This window comes from Diospyros lotus, chromosome 7 (genome assembly GCF_014633365.1).
Source record: "Diospyros lotus cultivar Yz01 chromosome 7, ASM1463336v1, whole genome shotgun sequence".
NCBI classification, from domain to species: Eukaryota; Viridiplantae; Streptophyta; class Magnoliopsida; order Ericales; family Ebenaceae; genus Diospyros; species Diospyros lotus.
The window spans coordinates 25,606,180-25,626,682 of record NC_068344.1 but is presented as its reverse complement, the minus strand read 5'-3'; the positions used below and the strand labels follow the sequence as shown (position 1 = coordinate 25,626,682).

Sequence of the window (20,503 nt, the reverse complement as noted above, 5' to 3'; positions counted from 1 at the left end):
TAATACAAAGCATAAGTTCTCAACATTAACCCTAAATAGGATTATACATCATCATTCCTTAAAACGTTTAGAATTCAAAGTAACAGAACTTAAATACATGGGCTACATAACATATATTTCATTCCTCGTGCACTCTGTTAAGTGCCATTTCATGCCTCATTTATCCTCGTATCTGCTACAATCTCCATCTGGAACGTTTGAATATTCTAGGGATAAAACCCAAGTTAGATGATGAATCATCTAAGTAAGGGTACAGAAAACATATTTCGTGCATGAATGTAATGTCTTACTCATCGTAAGGGTCAACTGCATCCTTCATGCTACTCACCATTTTTGCGGCCACCTCTTTTGAAGCCAGGGTGTATGGGTGCACCCTTAGTAAAACAACTGTGCCAGTTCATACTCCTTGCGGCCATAATGCGCGTGATTAATGATATCAACATTTTTTTATGCATTTCATAGTCATGTCATGCATGCAGTCTACGTGATGGATACATATCAAAGCATGTCAAAATGATGAAAGCATCCCCGAGGATCGAGGTTTGAAACATAAATCACCTACAAACCAAGCATTTTCCATAAAACTAAATTTAGTTGCGAAGTACCACTTACCTTCTCAAATTTATCGGGCTACCTCGATATTTGCGCCCATCTCGAAAATTGTGCATCACCTCGATTTGCGTGCCAACCTCAAAATTCTCACAAGTCACTTCAACTTAAGCCTCAAAACATCCTAATCACCATAATTATTTAAATAAGCATTCAAAACCTATTTTCCATAATTTCTTGCATTTCGTTATTTTTCTCTCTATTTTTCCTCATTAAATCCAAACTAAATATTTCTAAAATATTTTCTCAAATATTTCACTACGAAAATTCATAAAATAATATTCTTGAATTTCTAAAATTTTCTAGGAAATTTTACTCACGTTAGCTCAGCATCTCTGGCTTCCTTGGTATGCGTGTCATATCCTCGAAACGCGTGCCCAAACCATTTTTCTTGCCAAAATCTTCGAAAAATTACTAAATCCCCAAATCCTATTTTTCAGGAATTTTCTAGTATTTGTTTCTATTTTTTTCTCCATTTTTTCCTTCTTTTTCTTTTTCTTTTTCTTTCTTTTCTTTTCTTTTCTTTCTTTTCTTTTTTTTTCTTTTCTCTTTCTCCTATTCATCTTCTTCCTCCCTCCTTCCTCCTGCAACTCATTCATGCTTCTTCGTCTCTCTTTTTCTTTTTTTTTCATTCTTTTTTTTTTCTTTCTTCTTTTCTTCTTTTTCTTCTTCCTTTTTTCTTCTTCTTCTTCTTCCTCATTCTTCTCCTTCCCTTCTTCCCCTACTTCTTCTCACGCTACCTGCACGCATGGCTGCCATCGTCTAGCCACTGCTCCGCCTGCCGCACCAGCTCCACCTGCTTGGGCCTTCGCTTGCCGCCATCGGCCACCCTCGGTCGTCGCCCGCATCGCCTCCTCGCCGCAATCGGCCTCCCCTGCATCGCTTGCTGCCGCGCCTAGCTGCTGGCCTGGCTTCGTCCATTTCTAACTTGCGATTCGACTCATTTTGGCCACCTCCGGCCAATCTCGAGGCTACCCCCAGCCCGCTCGCAGCCTGCCATCGCTACTCAACTCGCCGGCCTCCTCTGCTCCGCTCGAGCTTGCGGCCATGGCTGCTTGGAGCTTGCGGCTACAACGAGCACCAGCAAGCCATCTCCCGCACTCTCTCTCTCTCTCTCTCTCTCTCTCGTTCTCCTCTTGATGCTTCTCCCAATCAGCCAAAGCCTCCTCTAATTTATAGGCAAGCTACTGGTTGCTTTCCACGGAATCCATATATATGTATATATATTTTACATCACATTAATTACTAAATTCCTCAAATTTTCAGACGCTACCTACTCCATACCTCTTACAGATTTCTTTCCTCAATTCATGCTGCCACAATCTCCCCATTTTGCAGCTGAAATCTCGACCATTAAAGCTTCACAGAAGCTGACCATGGCCGCTCATGCGCACACGCATATGACTATATATATATATATAATTAGATATTACATTATAATAGAAAAATTACACATTTAAATCTCAAATTTCATCTCTAATTCATTTGGACAATTCTCTAATTGCAATTGCGCCCTTAATCCTCAAATTAATTTTGCATCCCAATATCGAAAACACAAAATTAATAACTTTAAAGTTACTTGAAAATGACGATTTCGCCCCAGTGTCCTCACTGGGCCATCATTTAATCTCGAAACCACTGAAAAGTTAATCTTTACGCAAAACTGAAGCCACCCTAGGGTTCCATTGACTTCCCGGAAGTCCTATACGACGATTCAATTTTACAGCCTAAATGGCAGCTGTATTTTAGCTGTACCGAAAATCGTTCCCAATTCGATTTCTTTCGATACCATAAATCTTATCTGGGAACACTCATCAAGACCATATCATTTTCCTTAGATAATTTCACTCTGAGACACTCCTTGCAGTCGATTTGATACTTATAACTGCTATCAAACCAATTCTTCGGTATTCTAAACCTATCGAAATTAAGTGGCAACCTTATGCCGAGATGGGGTCTTATAGATCCTGTCACTAAATTTTACATTTTTATTTTTTAGTGACGCGTATGACCCTGTTGCTAAATTTTAATTATTTTTTTATTTTTTAGTAACTAGTTTTTCGTTGCTAAATTAAAAAATATTTAAAAATATTAGCTTCGAAATTTCTGTCTCTTTCCGTCGCCAATTAACGACAGAATAATTCCGTCTCTAAATTCCGTTGCAAAAACTATTTTTCTCGTAGTGAATGCCAAAGAATAAAGCCCTATAATTCTTTAACTTACGCAGAATACTTCACCTCATATATCAAGAATTGAGAAATGAGAACGATGATATGGTCTAAACTCAATAAAAGAAAGATGCCTTGATTTTATTAAGAAAATTTACTTACTCCTTTTGTGCTTTCCATGCATGACCTTACGCCAACATTTCTTTTGAAGGAAAACTTATATAAGGCAAAAAAAATGAGTTACCTTTGATCTTCAATAATAGGTGTTAAACTTGTTTTAAAAAAAAAAAAATCTTTCAAAACTTACAATGAATGGAGTATTTTGTGCCAATCCAATGAATGGAGGACCCCTAGCTTGCTCTAGTATAAATAAAGCCCACTAGTGTTTAAAGTTTCATGATGTGGTTACCCTAGATGTGAAAAATGGAGCAACAAAAGCTTGGCATTATCGATTAACGAGTCCATTCTAATTCATTATAGCCTTTATCTATAATCATATCGAGCACCATGTAACTTAGCTTCTTACCATAAGTCTTATTCTTTCGGTCTTGAACATTAATGATCATTCATTAGTCCAGTGTAACAAAACATTGAGGGTACGATTCAGGTAAGCATTACTATGGAACTAATCTAACTGAATTGGATCTAATGAAATAAGATCTTGATCTCAATAATGAATAGGATTTCGAAGGGCTAGAAAGAATCAATGTGATAGTGAAGGCATCGTTCATCCTCTAAGAGAAGGTTGATGCAAAGGTTTGAATCGAAGATCTTCACGAGACAACCCATGATTCTCAACAATCAAGTATGGTGCTTGAAGACCCTGCCGCATTCTACACTTGAGCCCTTCAATTGGCCCTTTTAGCCACTCCATTCCTTTCTTCTTTGGCCACTATCTGAGGTAAGCAAGATTTGTTGTTCAAGCAAAGGATGGGGTTTTTCTTATTCAACATGACACAGAGTGTATGGTCAATGGTGAAATATGCAGAGATGTGAGTATGGTCGTCAAAGCAATGAGTATGATGTAAAGCCAAAGCAAGAGGTGTTGTTAATGATTGGCTAAGCACCATGTTCTATTATCATTATCACAAGGTTAATTTTGTATGAATGTAAACCGCAAACCTATCACAATGCTCAACTTTAAACTCGTTATATATACATATATATATGGATATGTATGTGTGTGTGTATATATATATGTTGATGCTATTGATTTAGTGTTACCTAAAAGTTGGGATTAATTACAATACATAAATAGATTAAAATGTTGTATTAGTTGATCAGACAGTGGGCTAAGACACACACACACGCAATAACTGATCCTTTGAGATATATTGTGTGACAAGACAAATTGAATGGATAGACTATGTTGTCTATTAAATAAAATGCTCAAACAATTTGATTATGTTAATTTGATTGATATTTTTGTCTTCAAAATTGTAAGAAGAATAGTTTTTAATTGATCATTTTGAAATTTTTTTATTTTATTCTTTGATATGGTATGAATATTTATTTATTTTTTTAATGTTTTATTATAAAAAAATAAAATAAAATTTGAATGTACACTACGATTCAAAGGCCCATTTTTACATTTTTGACTCAAGGCCTCAAAATCTCAAGTACGGCCCATGATAAGTGCTATAACGTGATATGAGAATTAATTGGCAAGGATTGATTCAATGAAAACCAATTTGGAATGGAATCTTAACATTAAATCACACATTCAATTAGCTTAACTTGTGACTTGGGTAACCATTGTTTCCCATTTTGTCATGACATGAAAGGAATATGCAAATCATAATATGGCACAAAATGCCCCATTCATTGTATGTTTTGAAAGGATTTTTTTTTATACAAGTTTGACACCTATTATTGAAAATCAAAGAAAAATCATGTTTTTGGGCCTTATATAAGTTTTCCGTCAAAAAAAATGTCGGCCCAATGTCAAGTATGGTAGTACAAAAGAAGTAAATTTTCATACCAAACCTAGGGCTACCTTCCTACCATATCATCGTTCTCATTTCCCAAATCTCTATATACAAGGAGTAGTATTTGACGAAAGTTGAATTTTAGGGCTCTGCTTCGTCATTCTTTCGAGTTGAAAAGGTTTTTTTTTTCTTTCTTTTACATCTCTCTCTCTCTCTCTCTCTCTCTTGCTCTAAATTTAAAGATCTACCTTTTTGGTACCATTTCGTGCATTTTCGTCTTCATCCTTTTGCTTTAGTCCTAGGGTAATTTTAAGTGATTTTATCTATTGAGATGAATTTCAATATATATATATATTGTTTTTTTCTTGCAATATAAGTCAAACTTGGACTGACAATTTGCTGATGTGCTGATACAAGGCAGATATCAGAATTTCCAACTAGAAGACAATGGAGAAGAAAGTTTTGAGCGGTAACATCATTGATTGGGTTAATTTGATACCAACAACATAATAAGGGGATTACAAGTTTCTTGGTTGTGGTTGATATTTAACATTGAAGTGTGTTTTGATTAACCTATTTTCTCTTTCCTTAGTTTCAATTCTTGATTTATTGTTTATTTTGTATGGACTTGATTGTTTACAGAACAGGTTAGAACACAATGACTTGTACTTCAAACCTTGTAATGTACAAGGAGAATATGGAATTCTTGTTTCCAAGATTAGTAGATTTTACTTAAATCATAATATGACAATCTTTATCTTAAATTTGTGAAGTTTTTTGACAATTCATACATCATGTAGTGTGTTTCATCAGATTCTTGAGTTACTTTCTAGAAATTTTCAATTCTTTGTTGATATCTTCATATATAATCAAACAGGGCAATATTAATTGGTATTTTATGGCTACATTCAACTAAATTTGGGAAATCTAATTATTTATAGTGGTTTATATGGAAAATATATAAATTTAGGTTTAGGATAAATTGATTTAGGGTAATGCTAAGGCAATGGTTAAGTTGCAATAAGTGTACCTTGTTTTCAAACAAGATGGATTTATTGTATTTTGTTTGCAATTTTCCAAACAATTCTTTTGATTGATTAAATGTTTTAAAATATGATACCATCAACCAATAGAATTGTTTAAAGGTTGAAAATAAGGTTAGCATTACACATGATTTATAATAACTTTTTTGCTCCACGTTATTAGAGCTTTAGTCATGCATGATTAATAGATTGTGTTCAATTGTTCTGTTAAAATGTTTTTTCTAGTCTTAACTAGCATTGGTGTGACTAAATTTGATGATGCTACATTCTTTCCTTTTTATTCAAAAACACAAACAAAATAAGCTAGTGCAAGAGCGAATGATTCCTTAATTCATGGTTAGTTTTTGATGGCATAATTTTCATTTTTCGTCCTGATTGCTCCTATTCAGGACTAGAAACTAGTACAAAATAATTCCTTCCCCAAATTAGGATTTTCAAACTTAATGGTCTAGTCTCTTCGACAAAGTGTAAATAACTTTTGTTCTCTCATTTCATGTTTGTTTCGTTTTATTTCCCTAAATTGAGATCTTTAAACTTAATGGAACAGTTTGAACTCATTTATAATTGTCTAAAGGGCATTTTTTATGGACATTAGCAGCGGTTAACATGTCCCTGAAGAGTCCTTATTATTGTTGGCGCACAAAGACATTTACAAATGTTTAAACTCATTAATTTCGAAAACCTTCAATGACAAATCGCCAAGATAGTTATATATACTGTTGAAGAACCTTTAGTGGTCTCCATAACTGCCAAAAAAGTTGTCCTATATGATAATTTTAATAGTTGCTAAGCATCTACATTCATGGGTATATGTTTTAGTGATCTAGTTTAATTGTCAAAAATTTCAACTTGCAAAAATAAGCTTCCTTGCATGCTTTACGTGTATTCATTTTGTTAACTCGCAATAAATACAAACTCATATTTTCCTTGCATAATACTTCCATGTAGCTAATTTACAAAGTTAAAAACGCCTAAAGTAGGTAGATGAAGAGCTTTTCTCACTAGTATTTATTTGGTATTATTTATTGACAGTTAAATTTATTCATCACGCAAAACATGTTTACATGATAGATTTATATGTTGAACATTCTATCCTAATGTAGTGGCATCATATGTAATTCAGAATTTCATACTATAAAGATGCAATGAGCCTTATCCTTCTCTACTTTAATTATATTCTTTTTACTTCTTACCATCACACCATTTCATTGATGCTTTTCTTTTTGTGCAAATAATACATATTGAATGTTTAAATATATTCTTCCAACTTTCTACTTGTTTCTTGGTTGTGAGTTGGTCTAATGAAATTCCATTACCTCTTGTAGGCTCAAGTAAAACAAGTGAGTCACCAATGAATAAAAAAGTTCATTTTGACCTTCGGTTCATGGCATGCCCTCTTTGTAAGAACACTTGTAAGGAGGCAACAACCATCAACCAATGTCTCCATAGTTGTAAGCTCCCCACCACTCCAGTTTTATGTTGATATTCTTTTATATGTGCAACCATGTCTGATTTGTTTATTTGATATCTACTCATTTTATTGGTTGCTAGCAAGGTCATTCTTTTTTTTATTTGTACATGTTGTTACGGTCTATTAATCTGAAGGATTTTAATAGGAATCAACATATCATGACTATCCCTCATCCACTCTCTCTTTCACAACAATGTTTCTTCTATCTTGTTGATTTCTATCTTACATTCTAACATCAAGTGCATGTCTTACAATATGGATCATCATGCTATTTGCTTAATTGGATGCTCAAAACCGACAATTATAATCGTATTGCCCTTTATTCTTGTTGATTTCCTATATTAACATTTGAACTATCCGCGAAGAAGTAGAACAGTTATGTATTAGATTTGTTTGAATATTCGTTTATACTTTGTAGTCTGCAAGGAGTGCATCTACCTAAAAGTCCAAGAAGGAATGAAAAAATGCCCAGTTTGTCAGGTGGACTTGAGCTCTTTGTCACCTGATGAATATCTAAGGTAACTTCCATCATCTATTGTATAATGTGTGTATGTGTGTGTTTTTGTTGAAACTTTCCAATGATTCCAGCTACCATATATGAACTTAGAAAAAATTGATATCAAAACAGGATAATTAAACATAACAAACCTTTACCCAATTAATGTATCCAACCAGAACAGGGTCTCCAGTTGCCATATCGTCTGATATTGGTATGAGTTTAAAATAACTTTTTAAGATAACAAACCTTATTAGCAAGAATTTTTAAGATAACTTTGTTAGCAACATTACATAGGCTTTTTTCATCTCCTTCAACTAGCTATTGATTCCAAACTTTTTGGTTCAGATAAGGTCCTTTCTCTTCAAGCTTTCTCTTGGTTTTCTTTGAACTACAACTTGTACTTCTAGTCTGTTGATGCTACTATTCTCTTGTTATAAGGCTATCTATTAACCAATTCTATTATTCTGACATCAAATTTCTCCTATGTATTGCAGAATTTAAAAGTACTTGAACCTTTAACCTCTCTTGCTCGTGCTCTCCACATTGTTCTTTTTCGGCCTAGATGATTCAACCACTCCGTCTTTTTTATTTATCAATCCATAAAAGCGACTTATAATACCCAATATCTGTCATCCCTAACTTGTATAACTTCTTCAAACCCTTGCTAGTAGATTCTAAATATGATTTTGCTCCCTAATTCTCATCTTGTCTTTGTGCTTCCTTTCAACACACCATAATCCGTATTCAATCATCTCTAAGGAATACCTCGTTATAGAAGGTTAATGAATTCTGTCTTATTAGTGGTTGATTTTTTCTTCTCCTTATTTTTGTTATTTTTCACTCTGTTTGTTTTGATTTCAGTTATGGCTGGGAAAAGTTTCTATAATCTGTCTGGTCGTCGTTAAAAAAAATTTGATTCAACCGAAAAATGAAAAAAAAAAAATTAATCAAACTATGATGGTGGACTACATTCTCCGTTGAAATCGTTTTTTATAATTTTTACAGACCCGACGAGAATTATCGAGGGTTGATTGCAACTATTTTAGGCCAAGCTTCTAAAACTGGAGAAAAGAAAAAAGCACAATCTCTCTCGCATGGACATGCTGCTCACACAGAAGAGTAAGGAAAGGATGAAAATTTTATTCTACACTGATTTTTTGTTTTTAAAATTATGATCTCTTTGCTTAGAAGAAGATTTATGTCCATCTCCTTGTAGGAAAGCACATGGGAACTCTGAGTTGGCTGAACACTCTATTCAACCCAAGTAAGCTCATTTATATTTATATGTGTGTATATACAACATTGAATTAAATTTCTAAGTAGTCGTGCTTAGCTGAGACGGAGAAATGGCTAGATCAAGTTTTGTTAAGAGGGCGTTGTCTTTCTTATCTGTCACAAGAATCAACATCCATATTTTGGGGGAAAAATAAATGCCTAATGGTGTCGTATCAGAACATGGTTCACGTTGGCATTTGTGTCATTCTTAAAGAGACTAGATAGTAACTAATGTGACTACTTGCATGCAGGGATGTTGATGCACCAGCATCATCGATTGATGAATGAAGTGCCTCCATGTGAAGAAGATCAATTTTTGCTTTCATGCTCAAGAATGCGATCCCTTGCGTTTGGGTTTGGGTTCGTTTTTTTGTTTGAAATTTGAACTTGCAAATTAGTTCATGTTACCTTGTCATAGTTATGAGAATGTTTACTTGCATTTGTGGAAACTTCTAGTGTTGGTTGTGATTGACTTTGGAATGAAGCTAAATTTATTTAATTCCAACCGGCTTAATCACTACAAAAGGGTAAATTTGTTTAATAATTTTTCTTTTTGAAATGGGTTATTTATTTTTTATGAGGGTTGTGATGTTGACTATGTATTGATTAAACTTGAATGATAGGAACCTAAAGCTCTGTATTGTGTAATAATGGTTAAAATTTGTTGAAAAATGTAAAAGCGTGCAACTAAGAGGGTGTTGAATTGGATGTTTCGAAAAAAAAATCGATTTGATGAAAATCTTATACAAAAACTATGATTTTTCAACCATATCGACAACACATCTCATTTAACTTGAACTTTTCAACTTCAAATGACTTTTTCTTAGTCTTCGCATTGTGACCAATCCAATTCATCAACTCATTAGACTTTTCTCACTTAACTCATTTACTTTTCAATCCTTGGTTAAATCTTGCTTTAACAAATCCTTACATAACAATTAGCTTTTATACTTATTTTCTTTCTCATTGACTTTTCAACAACTTAAATTTCCATTGTCTTGACTTGCCAACTATCATATAAACTCACTTGCCTTTAACTATTCCCTACACATAAATTTCATTTATTTTAACCTTCTCAATAACACATTGATATTTCTAACATATAGCTCAAGCAATACCAAAATACAGCACATAATAATAATGACAAAGTAATTTAGACCTGATAGCGGGTTGTTACAAAATATATCAAGATTGAGAACTCAAGGACTTATGTTTATCTCCTAAACATCAAGTATTCAATTTGAACATTCACATGTATTCGAAACACATTTTTTTTTTTACTCGAGTAATGTTATTTTGATACTCGAGTAATGTTTTAATTAACCTTATTATATGTGTTACTCGATTAACATATGTTTGAACACTTAAGATATCATTTTAAGCCATTCAAATGTGTTTTAAGTATACTCTAAGCGCCACAAGTCATTTGATTTCATTTGTATAATATGGACACTTAGGTTAATTCTTGAAAACATAGAGTAACACATTAATGTTAATCTTATTGAAACCTATGTCCTATTGAAGTATAATCCTATTGAATCTTATGTATTCTAAGTATTTGATAGATAAATTAAAGTTTTGCATTTAGATTCTCTTTATCAAAACATCCTCAAAATAAAACTCAACAAACTTTAATCTTGATGAAAAGTCGATTCTCTTTATTCCTAGGATGCTCAAAGATTTCATATCACGTCTATTTTACACCAATGACATTTTTAGTTATAGATGTTATGATTGTGATTAAAATTATGTGATTGCTTATAGGATGTAGATGTAGATACTGTATGTCCACTCTCATTATATATATTAGAGTGCTATACACATAAATAAATTAAAATCTCGATCAAAATTATATATTTTTATATTATTTGAATCCTCTTGTTATGCCTACCTCATTCTCCTTTGGCTTAAACCTCACAAAATTAGCTTTTAAAGAGTGTGTGTGTGTGTGTATCTATATATAATGTGTCATGGTGGGCTATCTCCGTTCTTTTTCCTCCTCGCGCACATGCTGTCCACTTGGTATATAAAGGAATATAAGAGGTAAGGTTATATGAATATTTTATTAATAAATATTTTTTTTTAAAGTAAAAGAGATATGTATAGATAGAAAGAAAATATTTGTATAGAACACAAACAAAGGCATACGCAAGTGTATAAAATCACAAAAGTGAAAACGTACTCAAGATCCACACACGACTGTATCTAAACAACATTGTAGAAAAATAACAGAGGCACATGGAATAGAAAATAATGAACAGCTCCAAATGAAGTTATCTCCACAACCAAAGGTGCTCTAATGCACATCTTCTTGATCAACAAGAAGACCAAGAACAAATAGCTAACCTAAAGGCAGCCACGGAAGAGCCACCAAACTAAAAATGTGTATAGAGTGAAAAACTAGGACTGGAGAAGTATTAAAGTGTCACCAAGTGGCCAAGTTAATTGAAAGTACTCAAAATATGAAAATCAAAAGTAAGAGAAATAAAAAAAGACAAGCACACAAATTTTAAAGTAGTTCAGCTCAACTCAACCTACTCTACCACCTTAGTTACTCACCAAGGAGTTTTAAAAATTCACTACTTAGTTCCATTTAAAGAAGCAGTCATTATCATCTATTACACTAGCTTTTGCAAGGCTCAATTATAACCTTTTCAAATCTAGAAAGGGCTAACAAGTTTGTTTTTCAAATGGGCTCAGCAATAACCTTTTTTCCAAGCCTTTTACTAAGACAAAATACTAACCCATTGAATAGTTTGAGAAAAGAATATGGAGCAAAAGCTCACAAAACAAACAGTCCTTAAAAGAATATGAAAGAGATTAATTAAGAGGGATTTAAGAATACAAATAGAGAGTACAAATAATAAACAATAAAAGCTCCCCACTTTCTCTAGGTATATATGAAAAACTTGAAGACAAAAGAACAACGTACATTAAGGCTTTCAGCCCAACTTTTTTTCTTTTTCTTTCTCTTTTTCTTTTATTCTCCTCAATAGGACCTTTTCATCAGACCAAAACCCTCTTCTATTTCATGCATCCTTAGATAACTAACTAAATTTTAACCTAAACATTAAACATACATGTTGTACATAACAACAAAATTGAAAATTAAAATAACAAACCAAATGGATTCTTCTTCACTTTCATTTACCGTGGACATTTATAAATTGAGTTTCAAAATTAGGCTCAACTTCAGCTTATTTACCTTAACAAACAAACTCGAATGAGTTTTTATTGAGCCGAACATCAAGCAACTCGTGAATGGCTCGGCTCATTTGTGACCCTATCGAAGTGTTCGATCAGCATCAAAGGTGTTTGATGTTATCTTATTACTACTTGATAGTGAACTTAGAAAGTCACACACCAAAAAGTGAAACATCCAAATTCGAATATATGTCACTTGTAATGTTCTTGAAATCATTAATGGTTAATGGTAGGTCTTGTAAAGTTATTAAGAGTTAATGATTGGATCCATGAAGACTCAATGACTGCTCACAGATTCTAAAAATGGTTTTCCTCCCTAATTCTCATCTTGTCTTAATTTGTGCTTTCTTTTCAACACACCATATTCCATATTCAGTCTTCTTTAAGAGTGCCTCCTAATAAAAGGTTAATGAATGATATCTTATTAGTGGTTGGCTTTTTCTTCTCCTTATTAAGCAATCTGTCGATAAATGAGGCTAATCTATCGACAAATAGATTCAATTTCAACAATCGATTGACATATGAGAAGAATTTGTCGAAATTCAGAACCTATATCAATGATTGGTCGACATATGAGAGGAATCTATCGATCGATAGAATAAAAATTTCCAAACAATTGACAGATACAACCAAATCAATCGACAAATAGTAATGAAAATGCTAAGAACAAAGCAAAAATGTGTGCAAGAAACTCAAACTCTTGCATACAACTTAACTCTAACAACAAACTCAACATTCTTTAAAATACATAGAGTGAACCAAAACTACATTCGAATATTTAAGATGATTTTTCAGTATTTCAATAATATATATATGAGATACAAACAAACGGGTTAAAACCCTTTTTTATCAAAGTGATCGTAAATTGAAGGATCAAAAGTCCAAAAATGGACAATCAAGTGATACTACATCAAGGGAAGAATCAAGCTCTGCAATTGTAAAGGAAAGGAGAAATATAATAGCTATCACAAGAATCAAAGAATAAGAGGATCTTGCTATACAAAAGAAGAAGAATAGGAACTTACCTTGCTTGATAGAACCAAAGAAGAACTTGCTAAAAAATCTAGAATGCCACCACTTGAAGCTCCAAGCCAAGAAGGAAATGGAAGAAGAAGAAGAGAAATCGAGAGTCAAGAAGAAAAAGATGAAGAAAAGAGAAAAAGTGAAGTATGGGGGTTGAATGGCTTGCACGCTAAGCCCACCTGCTCCCCTCTCTCTTTATCATTTATTTGTCCTTTTATTATAGCCCACAAATACAAGTAAATACACACACACACACACCAACAACCCACTTCTCTCAATTAGGCTCTCACATTTTGACTTTTCCACATCCATTCCCTTGACTTTTCAACCATCATGCACTTTTAATTTTTCAACTATATCACAACATATCTCATTTGACTTGCTTTTCAACTTGAAATGACTTTGACTTTTTCTTAGTCTTTGCATTATGACCAATCCAATTCAACTCATTTGACTTTCTTCACTTAACTCATTTACTTTTCAATCCTCATTTAAATCTTTGCTTTAACAATTCCTTACATAATAATTAACTCTTATACTTATTTCATTTCTCATTGACTTCCCAACAACTTAAATTTCCATTGCCTTGACTTGTCAACTATCATATAAATTCACTTGCCTTTGACTATTTCCTACACATAAATTTCATTTATTTTAGGCTTCTCAATAACACATTAAATATTTCTAACACATAGCTCAAGCAATACCAAAATATATCATATAATAATAATGATAAAATAATTTAGACTTGATAGCGGGTTGTTACAGAATATATCAAGATTGAGAATTCAAGGACTTATGTTTATCTCCTAAACATCAAGTATTCAATTTGAACATTCACATGTATTTGAAACACATTTTTTAACACTTCTAAATACATTTTTGTTTACTCGAGTAATGCTATTTTGATACTCAAGTAATGTTTTAATTTAAGCTTACTCTATGTATTACTCGATTAACACATGTTTCAACACTTAAGATATCATTTTAAGCCATTCAAACGTGTTTTGAGTATACTCTAAGAGCCACAAGTCATTTGATTTCACTTGTATACTATGGACACTTAGGTTAATTCTTGAAAACCTAGAGTAACACATTAATGTTAATCTTATTGAAACTTATGTCCTATTGAAGTATAATTCTATTGAAGCTTATGTATTCCAAGTATTTGATAGATAAGAAACTTTATTAAAGTTTTGCATTTTGATTCTCTTTATCAAAACATGCTCAAAATAAAACTCAACAAACTTAAATCTTGATGAAACGTCGTCTTGGGTTCATCCTTGGGAGAATTTTAACACTTATATCAACAATTTGTCCAATTTACGAAGAAAAACAACATAAAAGGCTAAATAGACCTAGGATGCTCAAAGATTTCATGTCACGTCTTTTTTACATCAATGACATTTTTAGTTGTAGATGTTATGATTGAGATTAAAATGAAGTGATTGCTTATCGAATGTAGGTGCAGATATTGTGTCCACTCTCATTATATATATTAGAGTGCTATGCACATATAAATAAATTAAAATCTCGATCAAAATTATATATTTTTATATTATTTGAATCCTCTTGGTATGCCTGCCTCATTCTCCTTTGGCTTAAACATCACAAAATTAGCTTTTAAAATCAGTTGCATGCTAGAATTTTCACTTGTTACAAGCACTTAACTTTTCCTGTAACGACCTGACAAAGGGTAAGAATACGTTATCGATGTTTAGTGGTTAGAATGCTTATTTTAAGATTGTTAGGTGAACGAATGTATCAATGTATCCTGATATTAAGAGACAATGGGGATTAAATTATCATGACGTGATACAAGTGGAGGAATTATATTAGTAGCCTATACTAGAATATTATATTTATTATTATTAAATTAAAAGTATTAGAAGCATTTGTATGTATTCTTATTAGGAGTATATATTATATTAAATTGTTGTAAAGAAAAAAAAGAAGGTGAAGTCTAATTTGAAAGTGGGTGGCCGAGCCTAGCTTTGCTTGGGAATAGATATAAATATAAATATATATTCTCTATGAACTCCAAAAGAAAAGTGTAAGTGGAGCCTGTGAGTGTAAAGTGTATATATATATATAATGTGTCATGGTGGGCTATCTCCGTTCTTTTTCCTCCTCGCGCACATGCTGTCCACTTGGTATATAAAGGAATATAAGAGGTAAGGTATTGATATTTAACATAAATATGCATGGGATAAGTGAACTCCCTGGGCGTCCGATTTCTTTTCTTCTTCTTCTTCTTCTTCTTCTTCTTCTTCCTCCACATTTCTATCTCTTCCATGTGTGGGAGCGTCCCACTTAGTATATGTATAATATTAAAACATAGCAGGAAATTCTGTCTGTTTGAGACACAGAGCATATTCGGGAGAGAGAAGATTATAAAATGTCTCATTGACTATTTTATTCAGAGATCTCAGCTTTCTGTATTTAAAATTAAAAATAATATCTAATTACAAGAGTGCTATTGATTTATTGGTTTAACAATACAGCAGTACTAACTAATCAACAATACTAACTGATCAATACAACAAACTAACTAATAACAGTAACATAAAAAAAACAACAATATAACATAAACAAAATACAAAAAATACAATATCAAACTTTCTTACTCCCCTCAAGATGGACCATGAGGACTGAAAACGACCATCTTGAACAGTAAAGAAAATAATTGAGCCACTGGGAGAGTCTTGGTAAATATATCAGCCAATTGTTGATGTGTTTGGATGGGAAAAAGTTTGATATGACTAGCAACAACTTTATCTCAAATAAAATGACAATCAGGCTCGATGTGCTTGGTCCGTTCATGAAATACCGAATTGTTGGCAATATGCATAGCAGTTTGGTTATCACAAAAAAGCAAAGCAGGAGAAACCTGAAAGTCCACCAAAATCTAAGTAAGCTAAATAAGTTCACTAGCAGTTGAAGCAAAAGCACGATATTCAGCTTCAGCTAAAAAACGAGACACTGGAGTTTGTTTCTTAGACTTCCATGAGACCAAATAATCACTAGGAAAAACACAATAGCCAGCAACTGATCAGCGAGTGTCCAAGCATGAACCCCAATCAGCATCCGAGAAAACCCGAAGTTATAAAGAATAGGAAGTTGGAAAAGATAATCCCTAACCCAGAGTAGTTTTGAGGTATTGCAACAGATGATGGACAACATCAAGATGGGGCTTTCTAGGGTGAGACACATTAACTAAGTTTGCGAACTGCAAAAGTAATATCAGGCCGAGAAATAGTTAGGTAAAGCAATTGGCTGATGAGACGTCTATAAAGAGAAGAATCCTCAAGTAAATCACCCTCATGCAAACTCAACTTGAGATTAGGAACCATAAGTAGAGATGTAGGTTTGCTAGCAAGAAAACCCCTATCTTCTAAGAGTTGCAAAGTGTAATGTCTTTGGGAAAGAAAAATACCATTCTTAGGTTGAGCAATTTCTAACCCAAGGAAATATCGCAAACAACCGAGATCTTTCAATTTAAATTGACTATGTAGAAATGTCTTGATAGAATTGATGGCAATTAAATTTGGACCGGTGATAATTATATCATCCACATAAACAAAAAGAGCCACAAAAGAAAAACCACTACCTTTGGTAAACAAGGAATAATCAGCTTTGGATTGTTGAAACCAAATTGAACACTACAAGAAAATTAGTGTTTAGCGACGGAATTTAGTGATGGAACTATTCCATCACTAAATAGCGATGAAATTTTCGTCTCTAATTTTTTTAAATTTTTTTTAATTTAGCGATGGAAAATCCGTCACTAAATTTAGCGACAGAATCAACGACAAACAAATCGTCGCTAAAAAATAAAAGAAAATTAAAAAAAATTAAATTTAGCGACGGGACATACCCGTGGCTAAAAAATAAAAGAAAATAAAAAATAAATTTTAAGAAAATCAAATTTAGCGACAAGTGATATCACCCGTCGCTAAAAAATAAAATAAAAATAAAAAAAAATTAAATTTAGCGAAGAGGACAGACCCGTCGCTAAAAAATAAGAGAGAAAAAAAATCAAATTAAAATTAAAATTTAGCGACAGGGTAAACCCGTCTCTAAAAAATAAAAGAAAATAAAAAAAATTAAATTTAGCGACCGGGTATACCCGTCGCTAAAAAATAATTAAAAAATAAAAAACAAATTTAGCGATGGGGCCGAACCCGTCGCTAAAAAGAAAAGAAAATAAAAAAATTAAATTTAGCGACAAGGCATACCCGTCGCTAAAAAATAAAAGAAAATAAAAACAAATTTGAAAAAATCAAATTTAGCTAGGGGGTAAACCCGTCGCTAAAAAATAAAAGAAAATAAAAATAAATAAATTTAGTGACGGGGATATGCCCATCGCTAAAAAATAATTAAAAAAATAAAAAAAATTAAATTTAGCGAAGGGGCTGAACCCATCGGTAAAAATAAAAGAAAATAAAAAAATTAAAATTAAAATTTAGCAAAGGGCCAAACCCGTCGCAAAAAAATAAAAAAAGTTAAAAATTTAATTAAAAACTTTACATTTAAACATAACATAATTCTTTAATGCTAATATAATAATTAATAAAGTTTCCCTTTACTAACATTAATATTAAAAATAATATCATTAAATAAGTTTGAGAAATTTTGTTGTATAAATATAATTCTAAAAATATATGAAAGAGAATACTATAAATATATTTTATATACATCAATAAACAAGAAGACTTTCAGATTGATAGCTCGTGTGCGAAACTTGATCATGAGAGGGTTGGGGGTTCGAATCCAGTAAAAAATCTGCGATAATAGCTAGGAGTAATATTCCAGCGTTGCCATGTGGCGAGCAGATCTGTTAAAAAAGAATCAAAAATATAAATTTAATTAAAAAATAACAACGAGAATGCATCCGTCACAAAAATAGAAAAATAATATAAATTTAAAATACAAAACTTTGGCGATGGGAACGCATCTGTCGCAAAACTTTGATAGTTCGATTCGAATGTGCAACACTTTTAATTATTGCTGAGATTAATATCTCAGCGCTGCCAGGTATGCGACGCGCTCAAGAGGGGAGGGTAGGACCTGGCAAGCGTTCAATTTTGGGGCATCCACTGAATTTAGCGAAAGAATTCGTCGCTAAAAAAATAACAAACTTTAACAATAGAATAAATATGTCACAAGAAAAAAAGAAAATAAAATAAAATAACTTGTAATTTCAAAACATAATTTTTACACTTTACAAAATGTGTAAAAATTTGAAAACAAATTATAAAATATGAAATTCAAACTTTAATTTCACATTTTAGTAATTAAATTTATATTGTTGATGCAATTTATTTAAATATACATTTTTAATTGTGATAACTGATATATTACGTTATTTTGATTATATCTATTTACTTGTATTTATCTTCTTCTCTTTTTACACATTAAAGTAAAGTGGTTGAATTAAATTAAAAATACATATATAAAAATAAATTTAACTTAAAAATATAAATAAATAAGTGTAATTAAAAAACAAAAAATTAAAATGACTGTACAAAAAAACGTAATAGTACATAAATTAAAATCTAAATGTGTCCTATATACACATACTTTTTTGAAAGATATTGATCTTCATTATTGAATAATATGTTATCCTTTAGCAAATACCTTTTTTTTTAAATGAATAATATGCAGATAAAATAAAAATAATAACCCCAATATTTAAATGATACGTACGTTTCACTTGTTTTAAATTTCATCATTAACTATATAATGTCATGCTATATAATTCAGCAATTTAGTAATGTTGCTGAAATTAATGTTTAACAAAATATTAATAAAAATTTAATGTGAAATTTATAAAATATTTAAATTAAATTTAAAATTTGTTTTGAAAATACAATATTTCTCAATTGATTGAAGGATTACAAAATAAACATATAATAATGAATGCAACAATAGTAATTGAAAAATTGTCTCAATTTAAAGCATTAGAGATAAAATATAGGAACTCGTAAGTTAGAACACTTGAACACTTGTAATAAATGTTTTCTAATCCCATAATTAATTAATGCCGCAGCATCTAAGTATTTACAGTTGACAGTTGAACTACTAAAGACAGTTGAGCTACATTAATGCACTTGGAATAAATAATTACCCTTTAGTATTTTATTTCTATTATTTTTTTCCTTAGTTTTTTTATCTTTTATACTTATTTTTTTAATTAATGTGAAGTCGTAAAATCAAATATCTATAAAAGAACTATATTAATTTTATTAGTTAAAAAAATAAATTAATTTTTAAAAATTTATTTTTCATCGACTAACAATCACTCAACACTAATTCTCCATCTGAGATGGGCGACTGTCCGTCGCAAATGATTGTTGATTTTAGTTTCCTTTCAAAATACTTATCATTTTTAGTTTACAAAATATATGTAATTTTTAATTTAAATTAATTAGTAAAATTATATTTATTTATAACATAAATATTATTAATCATTTAAAAAATAAAAAATACATTTTTATCTCTTCTTCTACAATTAATAATAAATTTACAAATTCTTAAAAAATATTGTATTTATTTTTTGGTCATTATTCTTTAAATAATTGTAATTGATTTATTTTTATTAATTTTTTTCATTTTTCTTCTCTCTTGATTGTAAAATATTTTTTTCTTGATTAGTTTAATGTTGTAAAATTAAATAAATATAAATTAATTATATTTTAAAATATATATTTATTTTTAAATTTATATATTAATTTAAAATAATATATTAATTTAAAGTAATTAATTAATATATATTAAATATTTTTTAATATATTTAACATAAATGGGGCACAGTGCACTGTGCCCCCTCTGCCCTGAGTTCCCTATAGCCAACGACGAGCACTGCCCACCCCTTCTCCCTTTAAAGCTCCTCCCTCCCCCTCCCCCTTCCCTTCGGTTCTCACATCTCTTCTCTCCCTTTACTCTTAATTTGGTTTCCTCTTCTTTATCTCTTCTCTATTCCTTATTGTCTCACTCTCACTCTCACTGATAGTAATTTTATTTTAATGTGATTTACATTCGAAGCTGATCAAGATTTGAAGATATTTTTTATTTTTAGTTGTTAATTATTTAAATTTTAAATTACTGTATTAAATGTTTGTTACATAATAGGTACTATTTGATTAATTGTTAACTTGTAAATAGTTGTTAATGTTAATATTTCTGTTAATGTTATTAATATTAATATTTTTGTTAACTGTTTACACAATATGCACTATTTGATTAATTGTTAAATTGTAAATAGTTGTTAATGTTAGTAT

General features: G+C 31.3%; 1 protein-coding gene across 1 annotated transcript in view; it reads left to right on the top strand.

The window, feature by feature from the left end:
- The window catches only part of LOC127806067 (E3 ubiquitin protein ligase DRIP1-like), a 54,639-nt gene extending 45,321 nt beyond the window's left edge, over nt 1–9,318 (top strand). Inside the window, exons 6-8 of the mRNA XM_052343060.1 lie at nt 8,724–8,837; nt 8,935–8,982; nt 9,245–9,318. Of these exons, the coding sequence (XP_052199020.1) occupies nt 8,724–8,837; nt 8,935–8,982; nt 9,245–9,281 (199 nt within the window). The 3' untranslated portion in view covers nt 9,282–9,318. The remainder of the gene's footprint in view (nt 1–8,723; nt 8,838–8,934; nt 8,983–9,244) is intronic.
- The last annotated feature ends 11,185 nt before the right edge of the window (nt 9,319–20,503 follow it).